This window comes from Amblyomma maculatum, chromosome 1 (genome assembly GCF_055883805.1).
Source record: "Amblyomma maculatum isolate TAMU_Amacu chromosome 1, ASM5588380v1, whole genome shotgun sequence".
Taxonomy (NCBI): domain Eukaryota; kingdom Metazoa; phylum Arthropoda; class Arachnida; order Ixodida; family Ixodidae; genus Amblyomma; species Amblyomma maculatum.
Window position 1 is genome coordinate 58,898,892 of NC_139344.1, and position 19,969 is coordinate 58,918,860.

Below are 19,969 nucleotides of genomic sequence, written 5' to 3' on the forward strand. Positions count from 1 at the left end.
CGGATTCAGAGACAAGAGCACTGAAGTGTTATGACAGTTAATAAGCGAATGGAATATGGAGGATGTGGCTGATTGCTTGGAAGGGCCGCGTGCCGTTCAGTACACGCACTTCCAAGGTTCTAGCCACGCGCGTCTGGACAGAATTTACGCGTCGCTGGATTTGATTCCTTCATGCAATGAATACCGAGTTGTGCCTATGACATTCACGGATCACTGTTTGGTGCAGTGCTTATTCGGCACCAAAAAACGAAGCAATGCATTTTGCTGGGAGTTATGGAAATTCAACAATAAATTGCTTAAGGATGATGCCTTTAGACGCATGGTATTGAAAGAATTGATTAAAGTGAGGCCAGGGACTTTGCTCGAAATCTGGAAACAGTGGGAGTTGTGCAAGGAATAGATTAAAATTAAAGCCATTGACAGATCCAGTTCCCTGCTGTACGAGAAGAAAATTACAGAAATCCAGCTTAAGGCTTTGCTTGCAAAACTACACGAACAGGAATGTAAGGCACCCGGCAGATGGATAGAGGATATTCGAAAAATAAAAGAACAGATTAACTTGATAGAAGAAGACAGATACCAAGGAGCGTTAGTGCGTGCAAGAGCGGAAAAATTGGCCACGGATGAGACGCCGACAAAAAGATCGTTGGGAATAGGAAAAGCAAATGCAAGGCGAAATCACGTGGCAGAGGTAGATTGGGCAGGACGCACAGAAACCGATAACGAAGGAATCGCGAAAGCTTTCCGGGAGTATTATGAAGATCTATTTTCGTCCCGAGAGGTTTATTTGGACCGTTTTAAAGAATCCTTTCTTGACGCGATGCCAAAAATTGACGAGGAACAAAAAGAAAGACTGGAGCGGCCAATAAGCGAAAAAGAAGTGCAGCAGGAAATAGAAAATTTAAACCCAGGGAAATCACCCGGGCCTGATGGCCTGAGTGCGGCTTTTTATAAAGTGTTCAAGGAACAGCTATTTCCTTTGTTGTGTGCCTTATTTAATGAAGCGTATAAACTGAAGGCACTGCCTGCGTCTTTCGGATCGTCGCACACAGTACTTATTCCGAAAACTGACCAACCAGATAAGCTTAGGCAGTTGTAGTCTTACAGGCCCATTGCTCTGACAAACGTTGATTACAAGATTTATATGAAGGTGCTTGCTGGCAGACTACAAACGGTTATATGCGAACTAGTGGGCCCTCACCAAACGTGCGGTATCAAAGGGCGATCTATCTTTCAGAACATTCACAAAGCGAGAAGTGTGCTCGAATGCTGCGATGCAACTCGTGCGTGTGTTGCGTTACTGCAGTTGGACTTGGAGAAAGCTTTTGATTGTGTGGCACATACTATTCTGTTCAGTATATTAGACTATGTTAATGTCGGCTCTGTTATTCGAGAGGGAGTGGCTTTGGCGTACCGTAACTGCACTACGAGATTAATTGTCAATAAGTCACTGGGGGCCCCCATCAACGTACGACGTTCGGTGCGCCAAGGTTGCCCCCTTAGCCCTCTTTTGTTCGGTTTATATTGAAACGTTGTGTTTAAGCATCCTACAAAACAATGACATTGTTGGTTTTCGACTGCAGGAGTCAGAAGTCAAATTGCTGGCTTACGCAGATGACGTTGCGGTTTTTTGTGTAAATAAGGAGAGTATAAAGAGGACAGTGGATGTGGTAAAACATTTTAGCAAAGTCACAGGGAGTAAAGTTAACTGGGGTAAGTGCCTGGGATTTTGGCACGGAGGATGGCAGCTGACCCCCGACACTTTCGCTAATGTGTCGTGGGTTACAACGCCTGCAAAGTACTTGGGTGTGCCCTTGAAATTTTACAAGGAAAGCGAGCCATATTGGCTAGAGCAAGTCAAAGAAACCAGTGAAAAAGCGGAGAAATGGAAAAGCGCTCAATTATCAATATTTGCAAGAGCCGCAGTTTGCAACCTGTTTTTAATTAGTAAGTTATGGTATGTTATGCGAGTGTTGCATTGCTCCCGTGTAAATGTGCAAAAATTGCATCGAGTTTTTGCGGTGTTTGTTTGGGCCTCGAGTTGGGAGAGGTGCAGTCGGACAAATTTGTTCCGGCAGGTGAAGCATGGGGGGCTTGGTCTGGGTCATTTGTTTGTGCGACAGATTGTAAACCGGTTTGTTTTTTAGAGATGCCAGCGATCCATTCCTGCGCACAGTGTTTCAACAAAGACTTGGTCGAGCGTCGCCTGGATTCGTAGTTTATACTCAATGTATGCCTGGTTCTCTGTTTGGATTCTTTAGGGAAATTGTTTTGAGCGTGAAATTCTTAAGCGCACGTTTTTCGAAAGAGTATTTAAGTAATGTTAACAGGAGAACATTATACAAGGATGTTTGTGAAGTGGTGTTCCCGGTGCCCTTGTACCGAGCTTAATACTATGGAGGCACAGGAAGTAATGTATTAAAACGAGTAAAGAAAATGCAAGTTGCTCCGGGAGCTAAAACGTTTTTCGTTATGCTACATACCGGTACTTTGAGTGTAAAATCATTTATGGAGGAGAAGGGTATGTTCCTATCGTGGGGGGCCCAATATCTCATCTGCAAACAGCCAGAGACAATAATAGATCACGTGTTTTTGCATTGCTGGGAGGGGGTATATTTGTGGGATGTTCTGCAAAGGACAATAAAAAAAACAGTTTCCAGTTGATTCCCATGGCTTTAGGTATTTGTCATTGGATAACCACGATGATATGCCGTTAGACCAGGTTATGTTAATGTGCCTCCACAGTATATGGCGCGCACGAATGGCTGGTTATCACTGCGATCCAGATGCACGGCCAGCCCGCATGTATTTCCGTGAAAGTGTGCAGCGATGGCTCGACGTGCTTAAATTGCAACCATGTGCTCCTGAGTGGCTGTAAAAGCTGGAACCTTTGACGGTGCTCAAGGAATTTTGACATGACAATGCCTGCCCCTCAGTGGGTGTTAGGCAACGCTAGCTACCTTTGTGTACATATATTATTCCTTTTTTCCTGTTTTTTTGAGTTCCAGTGCGGTGTATTTGTGTCAAAACCAAGCAATAAAGAAAAAAAAAAGGTTAGTACCCTACGTTGTGGCCGCAATAACCCAGGTTCGAATCCTGGTCACGGCAATTTATTTTACTTCATTTTCCGATTTTTACAACCCTTCTCTTAGCTCTCTTTGTCCTTCCTCTGTGGTTTCGTGTTCCTTGTCCAAGGTTCTTTAGAACTAGATTGCCTTGTAAACGGCGCTTTCCATTTGCGCACCTTCCCTCTCGGACAGCCGTGATCGTATAGTGGTTAGTACCTTGCGTTGTGGCCGCAATAACCCAGGCTCGAATCCTGGTCACGGCATTTTATTTTACTTCATTTTCCGATTTTTACAACCATTCTCTTCGCTCTCTTTGTCCCTCCTCTGTGGTTTCGTGCTACTTGTCCAAGGTTCTTTAGAACTAGATATCCTTGTCAACGACGCTTTCCATTTGCACACCGTCCCTCTCGGACAGCCGTGATCGTATAGTGGTTAGTACCTTGCGTTGTGGCCGCAATAACCCAGGTTCGAATCCTGGTCACGGCATTTTGTTTTACTTCATTTTCCAATTTTTACAACCCTTCTCTTCGCTCTCGTTGTCCCTCCTCTGTGGTTTCGTGCTACTTGTCCAAGGTTCTTTAGAACTAGATATCCTTGTCAACGGCGCTTTCCATTTGCACACCGTCCCTCTCGGACAGCCGTGAGGATTCCACTTCCGGCCACCGAGCGTGATGGACGTGTTCATCATGGGCTCCCAAGGAACGGATTCAGCGGCCCAGCTGGGCCGTGGTATCAGGAGTATGGAAAGGTCTGCCAAGGATTATGAACTGGTTCTACCGCATCTGCCTACAGGTTCGAGTGTTTTTCATACTGTTTTTTTGCATGGCGACATAAAAGCCAGGCCGTACCGGGTGGAGCACTTTCGAGACTCCCTCGCTCGTCTTTCACTTTTGCCGCAAGTGGTTGCCCTCGGGGCATATCAAATGAATCACGTATGGGCGGTAACGTTTAAAGGTGAAGAGGGCAAAACGAAGATTTTGCAAGCCGAAGCTTTCGAAGTGAAGGAGCACCGATGCGTGGTCATTGACCCCTGTAACCAAGGCATCAGGTTAAAACTTTTCTGGCTGCTTCACGGCGTGCACGACGATGACGTGCGAGCGGCGTTGGCGGCTTTTGGAAAAGTTACCGAAATATCAAGAGAAAAGTGGAAAGTGCAAGGGTGTGTCGACAAGGCCTCAACGACTCGAACGGTCACGCTGAAGCTAAAAGTGGGCGTAACCATTGAGGACCTGCCGCATCGGCTTCGGGTCGCCGAGGACGTCGCACTCGTCCACGTCCCAGGCAGAGCCCCGCTTTGCCTCCGGTGCCGGGGGAAAGGACATATACGTCGGGATTGTCGTGTGCCGCGCTGCGGGCTGTGTCGTCGCTACGGCCATGACGAGTCGAAGTGTGTGCGCACGTATGCCAACGTTGCAGGCCCCGTGCCGAGTGAAATGGCAGGCGAGCACTTGATGGACGCAGTGGACGCCGAGGAAGCTAGCAGTGGAACCACTGAGGATGCAGTGCAGAAAGAACAATCCTCTGAGAAGACCCCTGCCCTTAAAGAGCACTGTGAGTCAGATGTGATTGTTCCGTTGCTGAATGTTGCTGGGACCGAGACACCCACGAAAGAAGACGGCAATGCCAGTGCTGCAAGCCCAGCTTCGGCTACGCAACACAGTGAGGTACAGGGGGACACTGAAGCTGAGATGCCAGCTGCTTCTACCTTGCCTGTGAAGCGGGTGCACGAAGACAGTGTCAACGATGAATCAACCCAAGGAGGAGCGGAAAGCGGACAGCCTCCACTGAAGGCAGCCCCCCTTCGCCGGGCGTCCTTCAAGCCAAGGCCAAACGTGCCCCCAGACCGGAGAACTGTGTCACCTGTGCCTCCGCCATAGCGGGGGTACCCTTTCCGGTCGAGACGTTACAAGCCCGGTCCATGATCGGGAGCAGCGCTTGGAACGACGGACGGACTCGCCAAAAAGGAAGAATGGTCATCCCATGCAACAGATCAACCGCAATGCTGTCTTTCTGCAAAAGCGATGTGAGTGATATATGTTTCGCGATTTATAATTTCTTGAGATGGCGACCAATTTAACCACTAGCTTGCGCGTACCCACGCTAAATGTGAGGGGGCTGTCAACGCGTCGGAGACAACTGCAGCTGAACCGCATTCTGCTGGAAAATGAAATTGATGTGCTAGCAGTTCAAGAGAGCAAAATGGAAAGCGAACAACAAACAGAGAAAATGGCTGAAATATATCGTTCTAGATATAGTGTTTGCGTTTGTCATGCGGTTGAAAGATCGGGGGGATGTGTCATCTTCATTCGAAATTGCATAGAGTGTGGGCAGTCTGTGTTCTCGTGTGAGAGTGGTCGGCTTTTGATATGTGATTTCAGTTTTTCTGGATTGGACTGGAGAGTGATTTGCGTTTATGCGCCGACTAGAACGTTTGAGCGGGAAGAGTTTTTTCACTACATGAAATTCTTCCTAATACATGAGAGGCGTGTTCTCCTGCTTGGAGACTTCAACTGTGTCTGTAGACCGGAAGATAGAACAATAGACCGTGTCCTTCGTGACAAGAGTGCAGAGTTACTTATTGACATTCTTATTGAGGCAGAGCTTGAAGATGCTGGCTGTATAATGACGCATGAAGGCCAAGCAAAGTTCACGCACTTTCAAGGTAGCTGTCATGCAAGGTTGGATCGAATATATGTTCCCATTGATTGTGTGCCCTTGTGCTCGGAATATGAAACACTTCCCATGAGCTTTAGTGACCACTCCCTCGTAATGATTACTCTAGGCATGAAAAGTAAGGCAACAAAGCTCAATTGGGAGCTATGGAAATTTAATGAAAAACTGCTGCTGGATGAAGAGTTTACCACGAAAGTTAAAGAATATATTAAGCATATGTTACAAAATGACTCTAATATTATACAAGCATGGGAGCAGTTTAAGTGCGAGATAAAGATAGCTGCTATTGACCGAGCATGCACTCTCCGACGTAAAGAAAGAGAACAAGAAAAAGAACTTCGTAGCACACTTGAATACATGCTTAGCATGGAGAGTGTTAAGCCCGGCTTGTTCGCCCAAGATATTAAAAAGATAAAAACCAAACTTGAGGTGATAGACGAAGACAAGTATCGCGGTAAGGTGATAAGGGCACGCAGCGAAAAATTGTGGCTCGGAGAGACGCCCACGAAAAGGGCACTTAGTGACGAAATAAGGTACGCAGTGTCAAAAGAGATTAAATAAATCTGCTATCAGAACGAAGTTACCTCGGAAAAAAAACGATTGAACGGGCGTTTGTAGAATTTTACAGCGAATTGTTTAGCCTGAAAACACCGGACATTGAACGCTTCAGAAAAGACTTTCTGTCGCTGATGCCAAGAGTAGAAGACGAAGTGGCGCAGACACTTGAAGCAAGTATTACTTCCGTGGAAATTGAGGCCACTATCGGGGAATTAAATTCCAATAAGTCACCCGGACCAGATGGTCTTGGTGCTGCCATTTACAAGGCCTTTCCAACTGAAATGGCTGTTTTACTGGAAAGAGTTATTAGTGAATGGTACGAAAAGAACGTACCTCCTCCGTCTTTTCGAATGTCACACATTGTACTAATCCCGAAAACAGATGACCATGTTAAGCTTCAGTCTGTAGCGTCTTACCGTCCTATAAGTCTAACGAATGTTGACTATAAAATTTTCATTAAAGTATTAGGGCGACGACTCCAACGTGTAATTACTTCTCTTGTAGGCCCACATCAGACATGCGGTATAAAAGGAAGGACCATTTTTACTAACATACACGCAGCAAGGAGTGTACTCGAATGTTGTGACGCGATGCATGACCACGTAGCCATGATGCAATTAGACCTCCACAAAGCATTTGATAAAGTGGTACATGAAATTTTGTTCTCTGTTTTAGAGTATGTCAATGCTGGTTCCGTGATTACAAATGGCGTGAAAATGGTTTACGAGTGCTGTTCAGCGAGACTGGTCGTGAATAAGCAGTTAACTGATCGTATACCTGTTCAGTCGTCAGTAAGGCAGGGCTGTCCTCTGTCTCCCCTTTTGTTTGCGCTTTATCTGGAGCCTTTCTGTCTAAGATTGCTTACAAGGCCAAACATACGCGGTTATAGATTTTTTCAAAGTGAAGTTCGGGTTTTGGCATACGCGGACGATATTGCGGTTTTTTGTACTGACCATGAGAGCGTGCAAGAAGTTGTAAAAGAAGCCACTGCTTTTTTCATTTCAAGTGGAAGTGAAATTAGTTGGGCAAAGTGTTTAGGATTTGGCACGGAAACTGGCAATACGCGCCTGAACTGTTCTCCAGTATGCAATGGACAACAACGCCAGGAAATTATCTTGGTGTGCCACTAAAGCATTACCGTGAAAGCAAGGAATGTTGGGCCGGGGAAGTTGAGCAAGTGAAAACCCAAACAAACAAATGGGGAGGACATAACTTTTCTATGTTCGCAAGAGCTACCGTTTGCAATATGTTCCTAGTTGCAAAAATTTTTTACATGCTGCAAGTGTTATCTCTGTCAAGAATCTCTGTTCAAAAACTGCATAGGGTATTTGCCACGTTTGTGTGGGCTTCAACATGGGAGCGTACCAGTCGATGCAATCTGTTTCATACGGTGCATAATGGTGGACTGGGATTGTCACATTTATACTTAAAGCACATTGTAACAAGGTTCTTTTTTTTGCGCGAACAAAGCAATGTTTTTCTTAGAACGGTAATCCAGGTGCGACTGCGGGATTCATTGCCGGAATATGTAGTTTCGACTATGTCTACAGGGACAATGGCTCCAAGTCCTTTTCTTCGCGAAGTTGTCGCGTCCTTCCAAATAGTGAAGGCGAGATATTCAAATGAGTATATGTGTACTGTTACGCGAAAACGGCTGTACAAAGATTTATTGGAAACCTTTTTACCTGTGCCTCTTTATCGCGCTGTATATGCTTTGGGTCCGGAGCGGGACGTGTCGAAGAGAGTGAAAAGAATGCCCATCAGATCGTCCGCTAAATCTTTCTTTTTTCACTTGCATACCGGCACTCCGTCCGGGTTAAGTGGAGAAATATGGGAGAGGCCTTCGCCCTGCAGTGGGTATAACCAGGCTGATGATGATGATGATGATGATGATGATGATGATGATGATGATGATGATGATGATGATGATACCGGCACTCTTCCGGTGAAGCCATGGCTGGAAAGCAACGGCCTTTTCGTGCTTTGGTCTGCTGACTGTTTAATTTGCAAAAAGCTGGAAACCATAGAGCATATTTTCCTTGATTGTCACGATGCGGTTTTTTTGTGGCACGTGCTACAGCGCACTATTAAAAAGGACTTACCAATAACGCCGTTTGGCATACGCTACCTTCCATGCGCCCAGCCAGGAGAAGTGCCCAGTGATTTATTGATGGTCTTGTGTATGCACAGCATATGGAGAACGCGGATGGATGTTCGCCATGAGCATCTTGTCGTACACCCAGCCCACCAATACTTTGTTGAAAGTGTAATGTACACGCGTGATGTTTTCGGAGGGCAATCTGAACCCCCGGATTGGCTGCCAGTCTTGGACAAGCTCATGTCACCTAATTCATTTTATCACAAGAAACCTGTAAGAAAGTGACTTGGGTTTTTAATTCCATGCGACTTTTCATCGTTCTTTGTAGTTGCCAAGTCGGTAATAAAGAAAAAAAAAAAATCTCGGACAGCCGTGATCGTATAGGGGTTAGTACCTTGCGTTGTGGCCGCAATAACCGAGGTTCGAATCCTGGTCACGGCATTTTATTTTACTTCATTTTCCGATTTTTACAACCATTCTCTTCGCTCTCTTTGTCCCTCCTCTGTGGTTGCGTGCTACTTGTGCAAGGTTCTTTAGAACTAGATATCCTTGTCAACGGCGCTTTCCATTTGCACACCGTCCCTCTCGGACAGCCGTGATCGTATAGTGGTTAGTACCTTGCGTTGTGGCCGCAATAACCCAGGTTCGAATCCTGGTCACGGCATTTTATTTTACTTCATTTTCCAATTTTTACAACCATTCTCTTCGCTCTCTTTGTCCCTCCTCTGTGGTTTCGTGCTACTTGTCCAAGGTTCTTTAGAACTAGATATCCTTGTCAACGGCGCTTTCCATTTGCACACCGTCCCTCTCGGACAGCCGTGATCGTACAGATTCTGCTTCCGGCCACCGCAGTGAACGGTCGCAGAATCATGTGCTCCAGCGGAGCGGCGATAGCGGCCCTTTCCAGCCGCGGAAACAGGCTTGACGACATGGACGATAGCGAATATCAGATTATTCTACCAACTTTGCCCACCGGACGCGTTGTTTTTAACACGCTTTTTTTGCACGGAGATGTGCGAGTCAGGCCATACAGGGTCGAGGATTTCCGCGACGCTCTGATCAAGGCTGGTGCGCTCCCCGACGTTGTGGCGTTGGGGGCGTATCAGATCAACCATGTTTGGGCGGTCACGTTAAGCAGCACAGAAGCAACGAAGAAATTGGCGGCTTTCAAGGAACTCGAAGTTAAGGGACGCCGTTGCCTCATTATTGATCCCGAAGACCAACAGGTGAAGCTGCGACTTCACTGGATGTTGCACGGTGTGGCAGACGACGACATCCGGACCGCTTTTGCTGCGTTTGGGAATGTGACCGAGGTGACCCGGGAAAGGTGGAGAGTTCAAGGCGTCAAGGAGAAGGGGTCCACCACGAGGACTGTGCTCCTCAAATTGAAACCCGGCATTAAGGTCGGCGACTTACCTCACCAGCTGCGAGTTGCCGGAGAGCTGGCCCTTGTCGTGGTGCCTGGGCGAGCGATGCAGTGCCTGCGCTGCCGCGGTACCGGTCACGTTCGACGTGAATGTAAGGTACCGCGTTGTCCAAAGTGTAGACGCTACGGACATGACGAGGCTGCCTGTGTGCTTTCGTACGCTTCGGCCGCGGGACATGGAACTGCGGAACGGTCGGCGGAGCTCACAATGGACGTGGTCGAGGCGGAGGAGGCGGCGAAGGGTGCCGGAGAGGTGCGAACGAAGACACGGGAGACGGATTCGTCGGTGGACTCGGCAGAAAGCGGCAATGCTGCGAGGGATGTGGGGAGAGCGGACTCTGCACCTGAGCTCCCTAGCAATGAGGAAGACACGGCACTTGAGCCGGCAAACGGTATGGAGCAGGATAATGGGGAGGAGCACTCGGACACCAGCGGTGTTCGTAAGCCAGGCGTCCCAGCCCCAGCCAAGCGATCCCACACACAGTCCGAACCCGAAGGTAACCAGGTGTCAGCCCCCAGCGTCGACGAGCCACCAACAAAAACGGGGCAATCCCGGCGGTCCACGCTACGTCCGCGGCCAAACATTTCATCAGAGAGACGGGCAGCGGATAAAGTGCCCCCGCTGCCGGGTCAGCCGCTCACACCAGACGGGGATGGATCCAACGACGGCGTCTAGCAACGCGCTAGACGGGAAAGGTAAGCACCATGCTTTCGGGCTCTTCACCCATGATGAAAATGGCGCCCGAAACCACCTTAAGAGTAGCCACGTTAAATGTCAGGGGATTGGCAGGCAAAAAGAAGCAGAGCCAGTTGCGTCGGCTCTTAATTGACCACGATATTGACGTGCTTGCCGTGCAAGAAACTAAGGTTGACGGGGAGGAAGAGACCGGGAGCATGGTGCGACGTTTCACGGCTAGATTTTACGCCATTGTTAGCCACGCAGTTGGGACATCGGCCGGGTGTGTATTGTTTGTCAAAAAGCTGCCTGGTCTGGTTGTAAAGGGCTACTCCTCATGCTCTTCTGGACGTTGTGTAGTGGCTGATTGTGTATACAGCGGTGTTGAGTGGCGCATTATTTGTGTGTACGCTCCTAACTGTGTGGAGGAAAGAACAGTGTTTTTCGAGAATGTTATGCAACAGTTAAGTACGGAAAGGCAGGTAGTATTGCTGGGCGATTTTAACTGTGTACTGAATGCTCGAGACAAAACCAGCACACGCGGATTCAGAGACAAGAGCACTGAAATGTTATGCCAGTTAACAAGCGAATGGAATATGGAGGATGTGGCTGATTGCTTGGAAGGACCGCGTGCCGTTCAGTACACGCACTTCCAAGGTTCTAGCCACGCGCGTCTGGACAGAATTTACGCGTCGTTGGATTTGATTCCTTCATGCAATGAATACCGAGTTGTGCCTATGACATTCACGGATCACTGTTTGGTGCAATGCTTATTCGGCACCAAATAACGAAGCAATGCATTTAGCTGGGAGTTATGGAAATTTAACAATAAATTGCTTAATGATGATGCCTTTAGACGCGTGGTATTGAATGAATTGATTAAAGTGACGCCAGGGACTTTGCTCGAAATCTGGAAACAGTTGGAGTTGTGCAAGGAACAGATTACAATTAAAGCCATTGAAAGGTCAAGTTGCCTGGTGTACGAGAAGAAAATTACAGAAACCCAGCTTAGGCCCCGCCGGGGTGGCGCAGTGGTTACGGCGCTCGACTACTGTTCCCAAGGATGCGGGATCGAATCCCGGCCTCGGCGGCCGCTTTTCGGTGGAGGCGAAAAGCAAGGCGCCCGTGTGCTGTGCGATGTCAGTGCACGTTAAAGAACCCCAGGTGGTCGAAATTTCCGGAGTCCTCCACTACGGCGTCTCTCATAGCCTGAGTCGCTTTGGGACGTTAAACCCCACAAACCAACCAACCAACCAGAAACCCAGCTTAAGGCTTTGCTTGCAAAACTACACGAACAGGAATGTAAGGCACCCGGCAGATGGATAGAGGATATTCGAAAAATAAAAGAACAGATTAACTTGATAGAAGAAGACAGATACCAAGGAGCGCTAGTGCGTGCAAGAGCGGAAAAATTGGCCATGGATGAGACGCCGACAAAAAGATCGTTGGGAATAGAAAAAGCAAATGCAAGGCGAAATCGCGTGGCAGAGGTAGATTGGGCAGGACGCACAGAAACCGATAACGAAGGAATCGCGAAAGCTTTCCGGGAGTATTATGAAGATCTATTTTTGTCCCGAGAGGTTTATTTGGACCGTTTTAAAGAATCCTTTCTTGACGTGATGCCAAAAATTGACGAGGAACAAAAAGAAAGACTGGAGCGGCCAATAAGCGAAAAAGAAGTGCGTCAGGCAATAGAAAATTTAAACCCAGGGAAATCACCGTACCTGATGGCCTGAGTGCGGCTTTTTATAAAGCGTTCAAGGAACAGCTATCTCCTTTGTTGTGTGCCTTATTTAATGAAGCGTACGAACTGAAGGCACTGCCTGCGTCTTTCGGATCGTCGCACACAGTACTTATTCCGAAAACTGACCAACCAGATAAGCTTAGGCAGTTGTCGTCTTACAGGCCCATTGCTCTGACGAACGTTGATTACAAGATTTATATGAAGGTGCTTGCTGGCAGACTACAAACGGTTATATGCGAACTAGTGGGCCCTCACCAAACGTGCGGTATCAAAGGGCGATCTATCTTTCAGAACATTCACAAAGCGAGAAGTGCGCTCGAATGCTGCGATGCAACTCATGCATGTGTTGCGTTACTGCAGTTGGACTTGGAGAAAGCTTTTGATTGTGTGGCGCATACTATTCTGTTCAGTATATTAGACTATGTTAATGTCGGCTCTGTTATTCGAGAGGGAGTGGCTTTGGCGTACCGTAACTGCACTACGAGATTAATTGTCAATAAGTCACTGGGGGCCCCCATCAACGTACGACGTTCAGTGCGCCAAGGTTGCCCCCTCAGCCCTCTTTTGTTCGGCATTTATATTGAAAGTTTGTGTTAAGGCATCCTACAAAACAATGACATTGATGGTTTTCGACTGCAGGGGTCAGGAGTCAAATTGCTGGCTTACGCAGATGACGTTGCGGTATTTTGTGTGAATAAAGAGAGTATAAAGAGGACAGTGGATGTGGTAAAACATTTTAGCAAAGTCACAGGGAGTAAAGTTAACTGGGGTAAGTGCCTGGGATTTTGGCACGGAGAATGGCAGCTGACCCCCGACACTTTCGCTAATGTATCGTGGGTTACAACGCCTGCAAAGTACTTGGGTGTGCCCTTGAAATTTTACAAGGAAAGCGAGCCATACTGGCTAGAGCAGGTCAAAGAAACCCGTGAAAAAGCGGAGATTATGGAAAAGCGCTCAATTATCAATATTTGCAAGAGCCGCAGTTTGCAACCTGTTTTTAATTAGTAAGTTATGGTATGTTATGCAAGTGTTGCATTGCTCCAGTGTAAATGTGCAAAAATTGCATCGAGTTTTTGCGGTGTTTGTTTGGGCCTCGAGTTGGGAGAGGTGCAGTCGGAAAAATTTGTTCCGGCAGGTGAAGCATGGGGGACTTGGTCTGGGTCATTTGTTTGTGCGACAGATTGTCAACAGGTTTATGTTTTTTAGGGATGCCAGCGATCCATTCCTGCGCACAGTGTGTCAACAAAGACTTGGTCGAGCTTTGCCTGATTTCGTAGTTTATACTCAAAGTATGCCGGGTTCTCTTTTTGGATTCTTTAGGGAAATTGTTTTGAGAGCGAAATTCTTAAGCGCACGGTTTTCGAAAGAGTATTTAAGTAATGTTAACAGGAGAACATTATACAAGGATGTTTGTGAAGTGGTCTTCCCGGTGCCCTTGTACCGAGCTTTATACTATGGAGGCACAGGAAGTAACGTATTAAAACGCGTAAAGAAAATGCAAGTTGCTCCGGGAGCTAAAACGTTTTTCTTTTTGCTACATACCGGTACTTTGAGTGTAAAATCATTTATGGAGGAAAAGGGTATGTTCCTACCGTGGGGGGCCCAATGTCTCATCTGCAAACAGCCAGAGACAATAGATCACGTGTTTTTGCATTGCTGGGAGGGGGTATATTTGTGGGATGTTCTGCAAAGGACAATAAAAAAACAGTTGCCACTTGATTCCCATGGCATTAGGTATTTGCCATTGGATAACCACGATGATATGCCGTTAGACCAGGTTATGTTAATGTGCCTCCACAGTATATGGCGCGCACGAATGGCTGGTTATCACTGCGATCCAGATGCACGGCCAGCCCGCATGTATTTCCGTGAAAGTGTGCAGCGATGGCTCGACGTGCTTAAATTGCAACCATGTGCTCCTGAGTGGCTGTCAAAGCTGGAACCTTTGACGGTGCTCAAGGAATTTTAACATGGCAATGCCTGCCCCTCAGTGGCTCTGTGGGTGTTAGGCAACGCTAACTACCTTATACATATATTATTCCTTTGTTCATTTTGTTTTGAGTTCCAATGCGGTGTATTGGTGTATTTGTGTCAAAGCCAGGCAATAAAGAAAGAAAAAGACAGCCGTGATCGTATAGTGGTTAGTACCTTGCGTTGTGACCGCAATAACCCAGGTTCGAATCGTGGTCACAGCATTTTATTTTACTTCATTTTCCGATTTTTACAACCGTTCTCTTCGCTCTCTTTGTCCGTCCTCTGTGGTTTCGTGCTACTTGTCCAAGGTTCTTTAGAACTAGATATCCTTGTCAACGGCGCTTTCCATTTGCACACCGTCCCTCTCGGACAGCCGTGATCGTATAGTGGTTAGTACCTTGCGTTGTGGCCGCAATAACCCAGGTTTGAATCCTGGTCACGGCATTTTACTTCATTTTCCGATTTTTACAACCCTTCTCTTCGCTCTCATTGTCCCTCCTCTGTGGTTTCGTGCTACTTGTCCAAGGTTCTTTAGAACTAGATATCCTTGTCAACGGCGCTTTCCATTTGCACGCCGTCCCTCTCACACAGCCGTGATCGTATAGTGGTTAGTACCTTGCGTTGTGGCCGCAATAACCCAGGTTCGAATCCTGGTCACGGCATTTTATTTTACTTCATTTTCCGATTTTTACAACCATTCTCTTCGCTCTCTTTGTCCCTCCTCTGTGGTTTCCTGCTACTTGTCCAAGGTTCTTTAGAACTAGATATCCTTGTCAACGGCGCTTTCCATTTGCACACCGTCCCTCTCGGACAGCCGTGACATTCCACTTCCGGATGCGCTAGCGAACGGACGTGTTCAACATGAGCTCCGTAGGAGCGGCTTCAGCGGCCCACCAGGGCCGCGGTAACAGGATTTTTGACTCTGATGAATCGGAATACCAAGTGCTCCTGCCTCAGCTACCAACAGGGCGAGTTGTTTTGAATACCATTTTTTTGCATGCCGATGTGCGGGCAAGGCCATACCGAGTTGAAAACTTCCGTGATACATTAGCGAGCCTGGGCTTGCTGTCTGAAGTTATCGCCCTGGGGGCGTACCAGATGAGTCACGTATGGGCAGTGACGTTCAGAAATGAAGACGGTGTGAAAAGGCTCTTGTCTAGGAAGGAGGTGACGGTGAAAGAACACCGATGCCTTGTGGTAGATCCTGCCAATCAAGCATTGCACATAAAATTACATTGGATGCTTCACAACGTGCCGGACGATGACATACGAGCGGCGTTTTTGCCGTATGGCAAAGTGACGGAAGTGTCCCGGGAACGGTGGCGTGTTCAAGGCGTGCACGACAAAGCATCCTCGACGCGCCTGGTGACTATTATTTTGAAGACAGGTGTGACGGAGGACGACCTACCACATCAGCTCCGTATTGCAGGTGAACTTGCTCTGGTTGTGGTGCCGGGCAGGGCCCCGTTATGCCTGCGCTGTCGCAATACGGGCCACATCCGACGCGAGTGTTGTGTTCCGCTCTGCGCTCTTTGTCATCGTTATGGACACGAAGAGGAACAGTGCGTGAAGACGTACGCTTCTGTAACACATAAAGTGGCAAAGGATGATGTCACCGACCTGCTCATGGACGAAGCAGACGTCGAGGAAACCTCTAAAGGAGCAGGACCGAATAATGAAGATGCGAAGCCTCAAGAGCAAACGTCTGGAGGACAGCACGAAGCTAAGAACATTAATTCTCCAGCTGCCCCGACTTCTAAACTGGAGCCGCCTTCAACGCACTCTGAGAGCGATGAAGGATCTTCAGCTTCCAAAGGCAATGAAATGGAGGCAAGCGATGATGGCGCAATGGATTTAAACGAGCCAGGCACAACTGGTACTGTCACGAAAAGGACGCATGAAGAGGCGGATATCCAGGATGGACAGCAAGGCCAACCGGCTAATGATGAACCCCCGGCAAAAACAACGGGGGGACGTCGGGCGACATTACGCCCAAAACCGAACATCCCGCCGGACCGAAGACCGGCGGCGACGCCCACCTAGTGTACAGAATCGGTGCCGTCGAAGGCGCCTAACCGCTCCTGAGTCAAAATGGAAGGATTCAAGGGAACTTCGAAATGCACCTTCAAGGTACAGTTGAGGACTTTGCCGGATGTTCTTTGTTCGTACCATTTCTTGAGTTTTTACTACACGCACGATGTGGTTGTGGCAGTCATGTGTATAATGACATCACACGATTCTATAAGCATGCTTTAAAATGGCGAACAACTGCAATTACTCGATAAATGTAGCGACAATTAATGTCAGGGGCTTGTCAACGAGGCGAAGGCATTATCAGCTTAGCCGCCTATGCATGGAAAAAGAGCTTGACTTAATTGCGGTACAAGAGACAAAGGTGGAAAAGCAAGAGCAGACCGATCGTATGGTGTCGCCTTTTAAAACCAATTTTAACATCTGTGTATGTCATGCCGTCGGAAAATCTGCTGGCTGTGTTGTGTTGATACGTAAAAGTGTTGGAATTATAGAGGAAATGATTGCTGTGTCTGAAACGGGACGCCTTATCGTCTTGGATTTTTCGCTAGCTGAAAAAGGGTGGCGCTTGATTTGTGTCTATGCTCCCAACAGTGTATGTGAGCGATGTCATTTTTTTGAAGACCTTAAGCAATATATGCAATGTGACAGGTACGTTATTTTGCTTGGAGATTTTAACTGTGTTTGTTGTGCCGAAGATCGGTCTAAACTGGTATATACAAGCGACCGAAGCGCTGACTTGCTCCTATCCTTAGTGGCTGACAATAACATGGAAGATCTAGGTAGCACGATAACGATCGGCGGGCGGCCACAATTCACGCACACCCAGCGAAATAGTCAAGCAAGGCTTGACAGAGTTTACGTATCGCTTCCGTTGGTGCCACACTGCAATAGTTATACAGTTATACCTGTTTCATTCTCCGATCATTGCCTTATGAGTTTCACCATTGGCAATAAGCCAAAGCAGCAGCGATTCAACTGGAACCTGTGGAAGTTCAACGCTAAACTACTCGATGATGAAGCTTTTGTTAACGGAGTCAAGGAAAAACTGGGGTGGCTAATGAATAATGAGCCAGAAAATTACGGATTTGCCTGGGAAGAATTTAAAACTGAACTCAAAATGGCTGCGATTGAAAGAGGGAGCATCAAGCGTCGAAATGAAATGAAGAAAGAAAAAGAACTTCAATGCCAGCTGGAATTTTTGGTAAACACAGTGAGTTCCGAACCGGAAAAAGTGGCAGCCGAAATAAGAAGAGCCAAAAGTGAACTGGAGGTTATAGACAACGAAAAATACAGGGCAGCTCTGATTCGAGCGCGGAGCGAACGCTTATGGCTTGGGGAAGCACCAAATAAACGATCTCTAAGCGACGAGAAAAGGCATGCATCAAAAAACGAAATCAGACAAATCCGCTATCAAAACGAGGTGACGGGTGAAAAAAAATTGATAGAGCAAGCTTTCGTCGATTATTACAGCGAGTTATTTAGCAACGTTACCCGAGTGAGTGACGATTTCATGACGGAGTTTATGTCCGATATGCCAAAGATAGAAGATGACGACAAAGAACGCCTGGAGGAAGCGATAAGCGTGCGCGAAATTGAGACTGCTATCGAGGAAATGCCTGCAGGCAAGTCACCGGGACCAGACGGACTTGGAGCCGCATTTTATAAGGCTTTCGCCAATGAGCTGGCATATATACTGCACCGCGTGTTCAATGAGGCCTACAATAAAAGTCAGGTGCCACCGTCCTTTAGAGCAGCCCATATCGTTCTGATCCCAAAAAAGAATGACCGTGACAAGCTACTGTCAGTAAAATCGTACAGGCCTATCAGCCTTACAAATACTGATTACAAAGTATTCATGAAGGTACTGGCGAAGAGGGTGCAAAGCGTGATTAAACAGCTTGTCGGGCTGCATCAGACGTGCGGTATCAAAGGGCGAACAATCCTTACCAATACGCACATTGCCAGAAATGTGTTAGAGTGCTGCGATGACATGGAAGGTCAAGTTGCTATGCTGCAATTCGACCTGGCGAAAGCATTTGATAGGGTTTCACATGAGATTCTGTTCAGCATATTAAGGCATGTGAATGTTGGCAGCACCATTTTAGATGGCGTAATGATGGCCTACAAAGAATGTGCAGCACAGCTCATAATAAATAAATCTCTTACAGAGAGAGTGCCTATACGATCTTCTGTAAGACAAGGATGCCCACTGTCACCCCTATTGTTTGCTATTTATGTTGAACCTTTTTGTTTAGCAGTGATTCGTCAAACAGCCATAATAGGTTTTAAGATACACTCTACAGAGGTAAAACTACTGGCGTACGCTGACGACATAGCCGTATTCTGTCAAGATCGCCAGAGTGTGTTAGGGTCCGTCAATCTTGCTAAGAAGCTCTGTAAGCTCACTGGTTCGGAGTTAAACTGGGAAAAAAGTGTTGGTATATGGCATGGCAACTGGGACATTAAGCTGGATAGGTTTGCATGTATGAATTGGACAACCACACCAACGACGTATCTTGGTGTACCACTCGAGCACTATCAGAATCCCGCAGAGTACTGGAGTGAGGCAACGGATAGAATGAGGGAGAAGACGGGAAATTGGCAGGGTCGTGGCCTTTCAATGTTTGCTCGTGCTACTGTGTGCAATTTCTTTTTGATAGCTAAGGTATGGTACGTGCTGCAGGTGCTGTGTATGAGCCGTGCCAATGTACAGAAAATGCACCGAGTTTTTTGCTGTATTTATATGGGGCTCAACTCGGGAGAGGGTCAGCCGCACTAATCTTTTCCGCTCAGTCCGCGATGGAGGCCTGGGCCTGTCTCATTTGTTTATTAGGCAGATTGTGTCACGTTTCCTTTTTCTGCGGGATCAAAGGGACAGTTTTTTGCGCACAGTTATGCAAGTTCGACTCGCGAGAGCGCTGCCTGAATTCATTGTTACAACCAGTGATATAAGGTGCCGTCGCGTGACTGGCTACTTTCATGAAGTTGTGGTTTCTTTCCGCATGCTGCATGCTCGGTTTTCATTGAATTACCTGTGTTCTGTTACAAAAAAGAAATTGTATGCTGACTTGCTGGAAAACCTACTACCAGCTCCATTGTACAGAGTCATTTACTGTGAAGGCCCAGGAAGGGATGTGTTGAAGAGGGTCAAAAGAATGCCAGTTAGACCTCACATTAAATCCTTCTTTTTTAAGTTACACACGAACACCCTCCCCGTAAAAGCATGGCTACACCAGAAGGGCATATTCGTTCCATGGACAATTAATTGTCTATTGTGCAAAAAAGCGGAAACAATTGAACACGTTTTCATCGAGTGCTGAGACCCTATCTTCCATTGGGACATATTGCAACGAACTCTAAAGAAACAGCTGCCCATTACACCCTACGGCATCCGGTTTCTCGCAGTGAAAAGGGATGAAATTCCCTATGACATGCTTATGCTCCTAGGCCTTCACAGTCTGTGGCAAACAAGAATGGCAGTGCGTCACGCAGATCCAAATGTTCTCTCTGTACGCGAAAATTTCATTCAGAGTATGGTATACATGAGAGAAGTGTATCAGGCATTACCCGAACCTCCTGAGTGGATCGATGTATTTGATGAGTTAGTGTGCCTGAAGAAATTTTAATTTGTGTCGCCAGCTGAAGACAGGTTGGCGTGTTTTATCTCTTGTAAACTGTGCATTGTCCGGCAATAAAAAAAAAAAAAAAATCTCGGACA

General features: G+C 47.1%; 1 protein-coding gene and 3 non-coding genes across 4 annotated transcripts; all 4 read left to right on the plus strand.

The window, feature by feature from the left end:
- The first annotated feature begins 3,482 nt into the window (after positions 1-3,482).
- Positions 3,483-3,554, plus strand: TRNAH-GUG (transfer RNA histidin (anticodon GUG)). The gene has a single exon. It is a non-coding gene; the product is annotated as a tRNA-His (tRNA).
- Positions 3,555-8,989: 5,435 nt separating this feature from the next.
- TRNAH-GUG (transfer RNA histidin (anticodon GUG)) lies at positions 8,990-9,061 on the plus strand. The gene has a single exon. It is a non-coding gene; the product is annotated as a tRNA-His (tRNA).
- A 5,746-nt stretch (positions 9,062-14,807) lies between these two features.
- On the plus strand, positions 14,808-14,879 carry TRNAH-GUG (transfer RNA histidin (anticodon GUG)). The gene has a single exon. It is a non-coding gene; the product is annotated as a tRNA-His (tRNA).
- A 198-nt stretch (positions 14,880-15,077) lies between these two features.
- Positions 15,078-16,536, plus strand: LOC146202494 (uncharacterized). Its single transcript, XM_084584728.1, has one exon. It carries the CDS (start codon positions 15,079-15,081, stop codon positions 16,258-16,260), a length of 1,182 nt encoding a protein of 393 aa, XP_084440854.1. The 5' UTR covers position 15,078; the 3' UTR covers positions 16,261-16,536.
- The last annotated feature ends 3,433 nt before the right edge of the window (positions 16,537-19,969 follow it).